The sequence below is a fragment of the Watersipora subatra genome, chromosome 3 (genome assembly GCF_963576615.1).
Source record: "Watersipora subatra chromosome 3, tzWatSuba1.1, whole genome shotgun sequence".
NCBI classification, from domain to species: Eukaryota; Metazoa; Bryozoa; class Gymnolaemata; order Cheilostomatida; family Watersiporidae; genus Watersipora; species Watersipora subatra.
Window position 1 is genome coordinate 1817236 of NC_088710.1, and position 14083 is coordinate 1831318.

The 14083-nt window shown below is 36.4% G+C and overlaps 1 protein-coding gene across 4 annotated transcripts; it reads left to right on the forward strand.

The window, feature by feature from the left end:
* The first annotated feature begins 269 nt into the window (after nt 1-269).
* Nucleotides 270-13048, forward strand: LOC137389871 (regulator of microtubule dynamics protein 1-like). 4 transcript variants are annotated; one of them, XM_068076021.1, is made up of 9 exons: nt 270-289; nt 860-1059; nt 2107-2215; nt 4377-4509; nt 4697-4823; nt 7187-7276; nt 7702-7757; nt 9490-9608; nt 12536-13048. In XM_068076021.1, exons 2-9 carry the CDS (start codon nt 880-882, stop codon nt 12709-12711), a joined length of 990 nt encoding a protein of 329 aa, XP_067932122.1. In that variant the 5' UTR covers nt 270-289; nt 860-879; the 3' UTR covers nt 12712-13048. The 4 variants fall into 4 exon arrangements, with proteins under 4 accessions (XP_067932122.1, XP_067932121.1, XP_067932123.1 ...); XM_068076020.1 differs by lacking the exon at nt 270-289 and adding an exon at nt 295-314; XM_068076022.1 differs by lacking the exon at nt 270-289 and adding an exon at nt 303-453 and having other exon boundaries at nt 9490-9612.
* Nucleotides 13049-14083: the final 1035 nt, after the last annotated feature.

Genomic DNA, 14083 nt, shown 5'->3' on the forward strand with positions numbered 1-14083 from the left:
GTAGATAACGGCTTCTTGATTTAGTAGCCACGATATATTAATCATCCCAGGTTACCCAACAGTCCAACTTTCGGCGCTAATTGGTTGTACATGTAGTAGTGGATCGACCGATCTTTCACGTGGATAGTGTTTCCCCGAAGATGAATATTTATTCTCGAAATCCTATTGGCCAACAGATTTTTAATAAGTTTGCGATTGGACAACGAAGTTGTTAATCTTACTGTCGGAAAGGGACAACATGTAAACACAATCGTGACATATTGTAAACACTCAAAGATCCAAGTCTAATGTAGGACATTGCTTCCGTTATTTAAGTGCGGTAATCTTACAATTTTTGTTTTTAGTTTGTCGCTTTAAATTTGACGTGCTTTTAAACTTCAGTAACTGTTGAAGTTTGCTGATTAGTGTTCTGTTGAGCTTTCTGAGTATCTATAAAATCTATCACACATATAAGTAAGTGGATTTAAATAAAGATCTGCCAGATTATTATGAGCAATGTATATTATGGTAATCAAGAGTCATATTTTACAGTATGTTTTCCACAGGGTACCGCAACAAGTAAAATAACCAAAAAGCAGTGTATAAAAAATCCAATGTTTAGTCTAACAAATATAACAGCAGCGGTAGACTCACATCATTGAATTGATTTCTTAGCTAGCTTTCTAGTTTAATTATTATACTGAGGCATAACTTTATTTTTGTGGGTGTGTACGTTTAATAAGGATAAAGTGCTTATTTGCTTTTTATATGATTCGAATGAAATTGAGATATAACTATTAAGTGTTAATCTTGTTACATATTGTCAACGATTTTAGCTGTTGTCCGTTACAATTACGATTTGCTGTTTTATGTGTTTTAGAGGGTCTATTTCTACGCATCATGACTAGAGTTCGGTTATTTCACGAATTTCTGGCTGGTATATACAAATCAAAAGTAGCTGGCGCTCGCACAGGTTTTAGCTTGGATATGCTGATGAGAACTTCACAGAAAGCATGTATTCTTTTAAACACCACTAGATACCACTCAGACTGGAGAAACTATAGGTCGTCTTTGCCTGAGGTAGTGTTTTTATTAGTTTTGATTTGATATTAGTGCATTTGCTAAATAACTCCTTTAATTACATCATTGTTCATTTAAAAAGAATATCTGTCTCTTAATTATGTCTAACTCATTAACTTCTTTTTGTTAACTATGGCGCCTTACAGTGCCTCGCGTTGCGTGTTCACAACTCGAGTTGTACAACTCGAGTTGCTGTGTTGTACAACTCGGCCTGGGTTTTTGATGAACTCAAGTTGTGTTACGCAAAACTAACACGGGTTCGTAAAGAAAGCAAAGTGAGTAATTGGGGTGTCTCATTTACAGAACATTTACAGAAATTTAATAGTAATAATTTAAATATATATACACATTTAAATTATATATATTGGCGATATTTGCGCATATTTGTTTCTATTAATGTAACGAGACAAAAACAATTGTAGAATGTAAAAAGCAAACTAAAAAACAAAGTATGTGAGAGCTGGGCCACTTCTTTTTCAAATGAAAAAAGGGTTATCTCTCTAGTACCTGACAAGAAACTGAATGAACACCGAAAATGAAAATAGAAATTATTTCAACAGCGTTTAATGATGCACCAAAATAAATTCCATATAGCTAGAGAAAATGAAACGATGAGATTAGATGTTCTCAAGCCGAGTTGTTGAACTCGAGTTGTTGTTGAAAGAACTCGGCTTGGGTTTTGATGAACTCGAGTTGAAACTCGAGTTGTAACTTGATACACAACTCAAGTTTGCAACTCGAGTTGTGCAACTCGAGTTGTACAACTCGAGTTGCAAACTCGGCACACTATAATTCTAATAATTCGTTATTAGTTCTAGTTTTACAGTACATACATAGTTTAATTTCTATTAGCTAACGGGTGCCTATTGATGTACCATTGTTAATATAACCAGATCTACGGTTATCCTACCGTAATACCAATATATTGCACCTTACTTTTGAAAAGTCGCGTTGCGTGTTCACAACTCGAGTTGTGCAACTCGAGTTGTGAACACGCAACGCGAGGCACTGTAAGGCGCCATAATTAACCCAATACTTGCGTTGTAGGCATTTTTATATACAGGATGTCTAGCTGCAACTTTGCTGGTTGTGAAAAAGAAAGTGAAAGCTGCTGAAAAGGATGCAGCAGAGCCCAAAGCACTACAAAAAACATTAGGTATGTATCAAACTATTAGTTTTCCACTTATCGAAGGAATGTTGGTAAAGTTTATTAACCTTCTATATGTAACTGTGATTGGTTTATTTTAGTGATCTGGTTTGAGGTGAGGTTGGTACAACTGCTGCATACGAATGCGTTTTGACTACCAGATACTTACTGTCTGCTTTCATGAGCCATCAATAAATATTATCACAGATTTGCGATCCAAAATTCCAACCACATGAAATGCTTGAGCTAAGTCGCTCAACAAAGAAACAAACCTCGTTTTATTTTTATTTTTAATTGTCTGCTCATGATTTGGCAACACAGAAAACATTTTGGGTATTATTAGCAACAGTTAATTGAGCAAATCGCTCATTGGAAGTGAAACACAAATCTAATGTAAAAGTGTGGATAAGTCGTAGTTGCCAAATGCATGTTACTGAGTTACTTCACATTTGGTCTCTAACTGGCAGCAGTATACCATTGAGTCGCTGAATGATTATTACATAATATATTATTGCATAATATGATTATCTTTTCACATTGTTAGATGCTATTCTGGTTTGGGCTATGGTTATACGAACAATTCAAGCAACTTGTATTGCTGCCGGCGCTAGTATATCTTACTGCTAATTCGTTAGACAAGATTAGTACAACTGATTAGTTGTCCAAAAAATCGTTTAGAAAGTTATTAAAAGTAGTGGCCTGAAAATAAGTAATCGGTATTCGGTATTGGCATAAGGTAGCCCTTGACACATGTTATAACTTCTCCAATGCCTTGAGCTTAGCTCACATTCGAATATTGTTTCTCAATGTGACATTTGGGCACAGATATCTGTTGTAAGAATCTCATGGTGTTTTAACAATCTGTCCAGCTGACCTCATGTATGCATTCTACCATTTTTCAGAACTTGTTCTGAAATTGGTGTTTACTTTAATAGATTCATTAATTGTAAATAGTGCTATACTAAAGAAAGGCAGCAGTCTGCCTCCACCATCTTCTTCAAGTTGATATTTTTAGTTTTTGGAAACTGTTTATAACTGAAGATAAGTTCATCGTGAAGTAACAAGTACTGGCCGTACTTTACTGTATTCTGTTGCATTAGCCTCATTTCTCAATGTAAATCTAATTTCTAAGCAGATACATGTATATGGAATACAACAGAAGACCTTGTTCTGTTGGTTGGTGTTTTGGCACGTCATGAAATATTAATGCGGGGGTAACAGAAAAAGACATCGTTTCTGGTAGTACTAGTTGCCCCTGTAACAAGTATCTAGTTATTTCCAAATGGGGCTTGAGTTTAACTTGAATATTACAAAATAAGTTCAATTGAAGGGTTTTATTTTCATTCTGGTCAATGGCAGACGGCAATACAAGGCTGGTAAATGGAGCGCTATAGAGATAATCAGTTTCACAACTTGCCTGCTTTGGTCATATTTCATTTCTTGCTGTGTTTCTAGTTACCTCTGCCATCTGTTCTTTTTCCAAAATCATTCTCTCCGTTTTGTTTCACTAGGGCTGCACCCCCCCTTCTTGTCTCACTGGAGCTGCACCCTCCCTTCTTGTTTCACTAGAGCTGCACCCCCCTCCTTCTTGTTTCACTAGAGCTGCACTCCCCCCCCCCCCCTTCTTGTCTCACTGCCACCTCTTCATGTTCTGTTAGTACTGACACCCTCTACTCTTCCATAACACTGTTGCTTCCACTCCAGCTGGAGTGGCACCCTCAACCCTGACTTGATTATAAATAATTGCATGATCTGGTGTTTAATGCTGTGGTAACTCGCTACTCTGGTTAGGCATGTATATCTTGTAGGGCTTCCCTAAAAGTCATGTTATTTGAGCATTGGCTTCTCTTTGTACAGTTTGTGGTGCTTATTTTAGAATTAGGTTGTTCAAACCACTATCAAGTCATTTCTAAACCCAAATAGCAAAAAGCTATCGTCCATTAGAGTAAAACCATTCGAATGATGAAAAATAGTCAAATGTTATTGTGAATGCGCGCATGTTGCACTTTTCATGGAATTTCAGGAAATCTCCCAAGTATTTAGCGCCTATGCACTGGCGGATCTTGTTTAGAGAATAACTCTTTGTATAGAAAACACGGGGAACCAAACGCCAAAACAGTAAACCCTGCATTGCAGAAGAAGCCGATTAAAGCATCAATTCATTTTATAGGTCAGGAGCAGCTGAGAAGGATTCTACGTGAGGCTGATACTCTCTATTCCCAGAGTGAAGTCGACAAGCTGTATGATTTCCTGCGTACTTACGATGATGCGACAAGTGCTGAGATCGCCTGGAGACAAGCTAGGTCTCTTTAGATCATATTTAGCAATTTTAGATGAAGATAAATATTACCTTGACTGCTCACTGCGTAACAGTATGAGTACATGCTACTTACGAGTGACATTTCCTGCTTTTTGCTGTAGCCTTAATGTCGCTGTCGTGTTGAGGCGGACGAGAACCGAACTTATCTAGGTTTGGGTACTCATTTCTAGGGCAGCGTGTGATAAGGCTAAGCATTGCGAAGCCAAGTCAGAGGAGCGAAAGGTTCTCATGAAAGAAGGGCTAAAATATGCGGAGAAGAGTATGACCCTGGATGACAAATGTGGACCGTGCCATAGAGTAAGTGTAACACATCATTCAGTGTCAGCCAATCTTTGTCTGAAAGCTAATCTAACCAAAGGTTACCATCTGGTGGATATACGGATAGTTATTGCTCAGCTTCTCATTTTCGTATTTCCAAGCTTTCCTATTTATTATCTTATTAATATGTCATCTCCAGGTTATGTGGCATTTATTATAATGTACAGATAATTACAGGATGATCAGTGTCTGTCTGTTATAACCCGGAAACGTTGGGGAAATGTATGTTTAAAGGTTGACTTGCAACAAAATTCACATTAGTTATTTGATATCAAAAGATTCACCATGTCTTACTCTGTTGGGTTATAGGTGGAAAATATGTAGAAATGTGATTACAAGCTCTTAAAAGCTAAAAAGCGAACAGCTAATCGCAGTCACACGAGACCGCCTTAGTTTGGATTCTCTTTCCAAAACGACTCAAATGTGCTGTAGTTGTGGTAGATGGTTTCTGTTTACACTTTCATGCAACCTTATTCGTCGAAATATTTTCACAAATATACTTCACGCATTCAATAAAACCATGTTTATTGTTCTTACGCGTCTGTTCTATCGTCATTGTAATGCTGTCACTTTTAGCAGTGATATCTTATAACTTACCGTAAAAATTCATTTAATTTTTTAACCTTACCTCGAAGGAGCACATATCATTGTCTGATAATCATGACCAGCCTGTTGGTCACCTGTGATAATCGATAAGTGCTGCAGAAATTATTTGCGCAGTATTGGGTCACATGATCAGATTACGACTTGCTGATTAGACCAAGCCAAAACAAAACTGTAAAGTAGCGAGCATCTATATTTGATACGGGGTCTTCAACAAACTCCGAAGTGTTTGTCATAAACTAGTGCTACGATAAGTTTTATATTGAGATTTTTATTGGCCTTTCAGTTCACGTGAGACTGTCATGTGACAAGACAATAACCAACCTGTAATGACAAAGTCAGAGAAATAAACAGATTCCAATCTACGGCGGCTTTTCGTTTTTGAGCTTTTAAGAGCTTGTAATCACACTTCCACATATTTGGCACCTACAACACTACAGATTAAGACATGGTGAATCTTTTGATACCAAATAACTGTAATGTGAAATTTGTTGCAAGTCAACCTTTAAACAGATCGTTTTTTGTCTGCTTGTTGAAGGATTCTGCAGCATGAAATATCTTTAGCTGACATGTTATAATAATTCTAGTAGAGGAGCTGAAACTGCATTGTAGAGGTCATGTTAGCGATAATGTCAATGGAAAGAGACAAGTTTGGAACACGCTGTGTCCATGCGTATAAATCAATATTGGACATTTCCTTTATTTTACAGATGCTAATACAGTTATTTATATCATACACTATGTTACAGTGATACGCTGTAATGTCATACACTATGTTACAGTGATACGCTGTTATCTCATACACTCTGTTACAGTGGTACGCTGTTATGTCATACACTCTGTTACAGTGGTATGCTGTTATGTCATACACTCTGTTACAGTGGTACGCTGTCATGTCATACACTCTGTTACAGTGGTGCGCTGTTATGTCATACACTCTGTTACAGTGGTATCCTGTTATGTGATACACTCTGTTACAGTGGTACGCTGTAATGTCATACACTATGTTACAGTGATACGCTGTTATGTCATACACTCTGTTACAGTGGTACGCTGTAATGTCATACACTATGTTACAGTGATACGCTGTTATGTCATACATTCTGTTACAGTGGTACGCTGTTATGTCATACACTCTTTTACAGTGGTACGCTGTTATGTCATACACTCTGTTACAGTGGTATCCTGTTATGTCATACACTCTGTTACAGTGGTACGCTGTAATGTCATACACTATGTTACAGTGATACGCTGTAATGTCATACACTATGTTACAGTGATACGCTGTTATCTCATACACTCTGTTACAGTGGTACGCTGTTATGTCATACACTCTGTTACAGTGGTACGCTGTTATGTCTTACACTCTTTTACAGTGGTACGCTTTTATGTCATACACTCTGTTACAGTGGTATGCTGTTATGTCATACACTCTGTTACAGTGGTACGCTGTCATGTCATACACTATGTTACAGTGATACGCTGTTATGTCATACACTCTGTTACAGTGGTACGCTGTAATGTCATACACTATGTTACAGTGATACGCTGTTATGTCATACACTCTATTACAGTGATACACTGTAATGTCATACACTATGTTACAGTGATTCGCTGTTATCTCATACACTCTGTTACAGTGGTACGCTGTTATCTCATACACTCTGTTACAGTGGTACGCTGTTATGTCATACACTCTGTTACAGTGGTACGCTGTCATGTCATACACTCTGTTACAGTGGTATGCTGTAATGTTAAACTATGTTGGCGACTATGAAGGAAACAAAGAGAAAATAAAGTATTCCTATATAGTACAGCAACATTTCCAGGTGCTTATACCACTATGCTAAAGTTTATGCTTGTGCTAAGGTCACTCAATTTCAACATTTTCGAGACGTGAGTTTCACACTAATCAGACTCTTGAGACACTAACTGACCTTGACCTATCTGTTTGCATTTACTTCGCCGATTCTCTGACATCTACTAGTGAATAGGAGAGCTTAGCTGGTATTCACTGTCATATCGGTTTATTTTGCAACTTTCTGCAGCGGTTTCGGTTTTTTAACATTTGCAATTTTCACAAAATATATTGTTAAACTTGGTACACAAATAACCACCGTGATGTAGCTGAATGAGTCAAACACAAAGTCTGCCAATGGAAAGTTTTCAACCATTTTTTTGGCAGTATGAAATGTGAAGTGTCACTTTACACGCTACTTTCCCTATGCTCTAAATATTTACTTTGTGTTGACAGCAAGCGATGGAGTTGGATCCTACTGATGCCACCTCTATGTACTGCCTTGGACAATGGTAATATATACTCGTATGTCATTGCGTGTAGGTGACAAGTATTTCTCACTGATCAGAAAAGGAGTCTTTGATGGCTTCATTGATCAATCAATTTGATTATCTAAATTTAACAAGTTATTTTTGTTCATTAAAGCTCGGCTGGATACCCAACCCCTAGCTGACATCTGATGTAGTTAAGTTGGCTGAGATTGCTGTGGACGCTTTAACATGTGATGAATACATGTAATGGTTGTTATAGTTTTTGTGCCGTCACCCCAACTTGCCATAAAACTGTTACAATGATATTCTACACTACTTTGCAATACTTTTTTGACTGCATAAAACATTACCTTTTAAATTAAGTAGATTTTCTATTAGGACACAAAACTGTTTATCTGTGGTTTGTCATTGCGTCGAAGATACTGGTCTTCAATAATAATAAATACATTTTCCAAGGTGAAATCTTGATTAATACAAATTGTACGCACGCTGTGAGGTACAATATGAGTTGTCCTAAATCCGTCTGCTGAACAAATGCAAAACAGCAATTAAAAACCACTAAGGGTAGGCTCTACATTGGCTCCTGCATTGTGCTTCTAGAACACCTAAAAACAAGGTCATGCACTGTGGGTGTCGCTATCTGTGGTGTAAGTCACCGTCATCACTACCTGTAGCATGCCTCCGATTCGTTAGTCACTGTGGTATGTGTCCAATTTTTTGCTCCCTGTGGCATGTGTCTGATTTGTTGCTACCTGTGGCATGTGTCTGATTTGTTACTACCTGTGGCATGTGTCCGATTTGTTACTACCTGCGGCATTTGTCTGATTCATTACTACCTGTGGCGTGTCCGTTTCGTTACTACCTGTGGCATGTGTCTGATTCATTACTAATTGTGGTGTATCCGATTCATTAGTCCCTGTGGTATGTCTCCAATTTGTTACTACCTGTGGCATGTGTCTGATTCGTACTACCTGTGGCGTGTCTGATTCGTTACTACCTGTGGCGTGCCCGATTCGTTACTACCTGTGGCATGTGTCCGATTCGTTACTACCTGTGGCGTGTCCGATTCATTACTACCTGTGGCGTGTCCGATTCGTTACTACCTGTGGCGTGTGTCAGAAGATTCATTATTACCTGTAAACTTCACTTCAGTTGTTATTATTCAAATGCTGTTACTTGTGGCATGTGCCATTAGACTGGCTCACACTGTATTATCGTATGTCGGGGTTGTCTTTTCGACATTCATCATCGAATATGCGCACCTGGGACCGATAGCATCGACCATGTGCACTGTAAAGTAATCACCTCGATGAAGCAACGTGGATACGTCGTAAAGTGTGCAGCTGTCAAGCTTTCCCAATAGTTCGCCCAGCATTGATGACAGCCTGTACATTGTGCACCATTTCAGCAATGGGGATTCGCTGTTTTCGTTTATGATAGTTGATGCTGGACTAGTATTTGATGTGAACACGCAGAAACAAAAATATTCCTACAAAAAAAGTGATAACACTGTGTCGCGGAAAGTTCGCTGATGCAAACGTGAAAAGGTTTTGTGATAGTGTAAGCATTGTTATCACCGAGGATTGTCAAACTATTGTGGCATCGATGCCGAGATACAGCGATATGGTGTGAACCAGTCTAGTTGTTTTTACCTGGGGAGTGTGTCAGTTGTTACTGGTTGTGACAATGTGTTCCTATTTGTGACAACATATAATAAATAACACAAGCGATGCCTACCTATGCTGTATTAAAGGTGTTACTACTTTGCTGAGATGTCATGGTACACAAAGAAAATAGCTGGTCTGATATTTGGAACTCCTCCAACGTCTACCTTTCAAGAGGCTCTAAAGTACTTCTCCCAGGCAGAGGAAAGTAGGTACTTCACAGCGACGTAGTTTTACGTTCTACCAGTGAACTCCCATTATATTCTTGATGCTTCTATTGAAGTTGTCAACATCAACTATATCTAATACCTTGATACATGAAAAATTTTAGATATAGGAAAAATCCATGCAAATTTTTGCCCTGAAATTCAGGACAGCTATGTTACATTACACAGCCACAAAAGTAGGGCATACGGCCGTTAGCCACCACTGTCTGTCTCAAAAGTAAGCACTCCATACAGTACTGTACTTAATAATGTTACATTGTATTGCAGAATATAACCACTAGATTGATAAATGTCGCTGAGCGTAGGTGTTGAACCACTTAAAGAGAAACTAAAAACGAGTTTTTTCATTGTTTAATCATGGTTTTAGATGTTTCTTGAGAGGGTGTGAACGGATTGATATGTGTGTAGTTATTTTGTATGGAAAAAATTGTCATTGTTATTTTATATGGGCAATTTCAAAACCAAGATACGAGTGAATTGACACACGAGATCGGGTCCCGAAAAGCATTTAGCTTATATCTCAAGGTATTACTATATATGTAATACAGCTGTGATTAAGCTCATATCTCAAGGTATTACTTTATATGTAATACAGCTGTGATTTAGCTTATATCTCAAGGTATTACTGTATATGTAATACAGCTGTGCTTTAGCTTATATCTCAAGGTATTACTGTATATGTAATACAGCTGTGCTTTAGCTTATATCTCAAGGTATTACTGTATATGTAATACAGCTGTGATTAAGCTCATATCTCAAGGTATTACTGTATATGTAATACAGCTGTGATTTAGCTCATATCTCAAGGTATTACTGTACATGTAATACAGCTGTAATTTAGCTCATATCTCAAGGTATTACTGTATATGTAATACAGCTGTAATTTAGCTCATATCTCAAAGTATTACTATATATGTAATACAGTTGTAATTTAGCTCATATCTCACGGTATTACTGTATATGTAATACAGCTGTGATTTAGCTCATATCTCAAGGTATTACTGTATATGTAATACAGCTGTGATTTAGCTCATATCTCAAGGTATTACTGTATATGTAATACAGCTGTAATTTAGCTCATATCTCAAGTAATACTGTATATGTAATACAGCTGTAATTTAGCTCATATCTCAAGGTATTACTGTATATGTAATACAGCTGTAATTTAGCTCATATCTCAAGTAATACTGTATATGTAATACAGCTGTAATTTAGCTCATATCTCAAGTAATACTGTATATGTAATACAGCTGTAATTTAGCTCATATCTCAAGTAATACTGTATATGTAATACAGTTGTAATTTAGCTCAGGTCTCAAGGTATTACTGTATATGTAATACAGTTGTATTCTAACTCATATTTCAAGGTATTACTGTATATGTAATACAGTTGTATTCTAACTCATATCTCAAGGTATTACTGTATATGTAATACAGTTGTAATTTAACTCATATCTCAAGGTATTACTGTATATGTAATACAGTTGTAATTTAGCTCACATCTCAAGGTATTACTATATATGTAATACAGCTGTAATTTAGCTCATATCTCAAGGTATTACTGTATATGTAATACAACTGTAATTTAGCTCATATCTCAAGTAATACTGTATATGTAATACAGCTGTAATTTAGCTCATATCTCAAGTATTACTGTACATGTAATACAGCTGTAATTTAGCTCATATCTCAAGGTATTACTGTATATGTAATACAGCTTTGATTTAGCTCATATCTCAAAGTATTACTATATATGTAATACAGTTGTAATTTAGCTCATATCTCAAGGTATTACTGTATATGTAATACAGCTGTGATTTAGCTCATATCTCAAGGTATTACTGTACATGTAATACAGCTGTAATTTAGCTCATATCTCAAGGTATTACTGTATATGTAATACAGCTGTAATTTAGCTCATATCTCAAAGTATTACTATATATGTAATACAGTTGTAATTTAGCTCATATCTCACGGTATTACTGTATATGTAATACAGCTGTGATTTAGCTCATATCTCAAGGTATTACTGTATATGTAATACAGCTGTGATTTAGCTCATATCTCAAGGTATTACTGTATATGTAATACAGCTGTAATTTAGCTCATATCTCAAGTAATACTGTATATGTAATACAGCTGTAATTTAGCTCATATCTCAAGGTATTACTGTATATGTAATACAGCTGTAATTTAGCTCATATCTCAAGTAATACTGTATATGTAATACAGCTGTAATTTAGCTCATATCTCAAGTAATACTGTATATGTAATACAGCTGTAATTTAGCTCATATCTCAAGTAATACTGTATATGTAATACAGTTGTAATTTAGCTCAGGTCTCAAGGTATTACTGTATATGTAATACAGTTGTATTCTAACTCATATTTCAAGGTATTACTGTATATGTAATACAGTTGTATTCTAACTCATATCTCAAGGTATTACTGTATATGTAATACAGTTGTAATTTAACTCATATCTCAAGGTATTACTGTATATGTAATACAGTTGTAATTTAGCTCACATCTCAAGGTATTACTATATATGTAATACAGCTGTAATTTAGCTCATATCTCAAGGTATTACTGTATATGTAATACAACTGTAATTTAGCTCATATCTCAAGTAATACTGTATATGTAATACAGCTGTAATTTAGCTCATATCTCAAGGTATTACTGTATATGCATTATAATACAGCTGTAATTTAGCTCATATCTCAAGGTATTACTGTATATGTAATACAGCTGTAATTTAGCTCATATCTCAAGGTATTACTGTATATGTAATACAGCTGCAATTTAGCTCATATCTCAAGGTATTACTGTATATGTAATGCGGTTGATATGTATCGTATTGCTCAGTTGTTGTGCTTGTTGGTAATTTGTCAGTTTTTCTTTTTAGCGGACCCAAATTTCTACAGTATGAATCACATTATGCTAGCCAAAACTTACATCAAATTAAATGACAAGGTCAAGGCCAAAGAACATTTAGTCAGAGCCAGAGATCTCCCAGTCAAATCTCCTGATGACAAGGAAGCTCATGCCGAGTCAATAGAGTTACTCAAACAACTTCAGTAGACTACATAGATTATTCGCTGGCACGTGGCATGGCACTTTTTGTCTCGTAACACATCATGGAGCTATGGTATGTGTTTGTCTTATAAGACAGCCATCACAGCTGTGTTGTGTGAAAATGCAGATTTATAGATACTCTTCCATATAACTCTTCTCTTATCGTCATTTATATTTTATTAGCCAAAGATATTTATATATCAAATATTTATGTCCTTTGTCAAATGTCCGATTTGTGCAGTTGGCATCATTGTAATGCATAGTGTTATCCAACATTTCTTTCAAACTAGCTAATGGCATGACCGAACAATCCATTTATACAGTAATATATTCGTACATTGGCGATGTCAAATGAATGCTGACTTGGCTATCCGAGTACAAATAGAAGAGAGTGTATCAAGGACACTCGGATGCTTCTGTGCTGATCTATTTAGTAGTTCTCTGACCAGCCAGTTAGATGACCTGATTTTGTTGCAATGCAGTCTTATGGGCAGCTTATGACCCGATAAGCCAACATGACATTGACTGAGCCTGGGTTTGAACTAAACCCATTTAATTAATCGCTTTGCAACAATTCATATGCTCAAAAGTATCCCGCAAAATTCAACCATGTTTCTGCCAAACCTACGGAGAATTCTGCCACAAACTTATTATAACAAGTACCCTGACAGTCTAGTGTACTGCGAGAAATGGTCAGGTGTACCAATATAGCACAGATAATAAGTATGTCCACAATTATTCGGAAATGTTGGAAGACGGTTGGTTAGTGGAGTGCTGAGCTGCTCAGAAGCAGCTCTTTTACTCCAACCTTCAACCCTTGCTTCGGTCAGATGGACAAACAGACACCGGTCTGACTGTAGTAAAGATCAAAGTTGCACAGTAAATAATTGTGAAAAGCTGAATATAATAAACAATAACTAGATTGGTAAACAGTAACTATTATTATATACTTTCTCACAAATATGGGGTGAAAAAGTATATAATAATAGTTAGTTATTGTTTACCAATCTAGAGTTTACCAAGAACAGAGCAATCAAGAAATGCTTCTACAAGGCTTCACAGGGAATATTGGGTGTCAGGTGCAAAAATTAATCAAACTTCTAAGGGATGGAATGTTGAAATTGTAAAGTTGCTGTGATAAGCTGAAAATCAGGGATTACATGTATATTGTAAAGTTGCTGTGATAGGCTGAAAAGCAGGGATTATATTGTAAAGTTGCTGTGATAGGCTGAAAAGCAAGGATTATATTGTGAAGGTGACATGGTATGCTGATTGGTGGGGTTTTATTGCGGTAAGATAAATTGTGGTTATAAAGTTACCATTTTTTAATAAAAGTAAGGTAGCTTTATAACAATTATAACTAAATATGGCTCCAAAT

Coding starts and splice junctions, on each gene's coding strand:
- LOC137389871 (XM_068076021.1), top strand. CDS start 880: ATGACTAGAGTTCGGTTATTTCACGAATTTCTGGCTGGTATATACAAA. Junction 4,510..4,696: donor ATCGCCTGGAGACAAGCTAG/GTCTCTTTAGAT, acceptor ACTCATTTCTAG/GGCAGCGTGTGATAAGGCTA. Junction 7,758..9,489: donor ATGTACTGCCTTGGACAATG/GTAATATATACT, acceptor GCTGTATTAAAG/GTGTTACTACTTTGCTGAGA.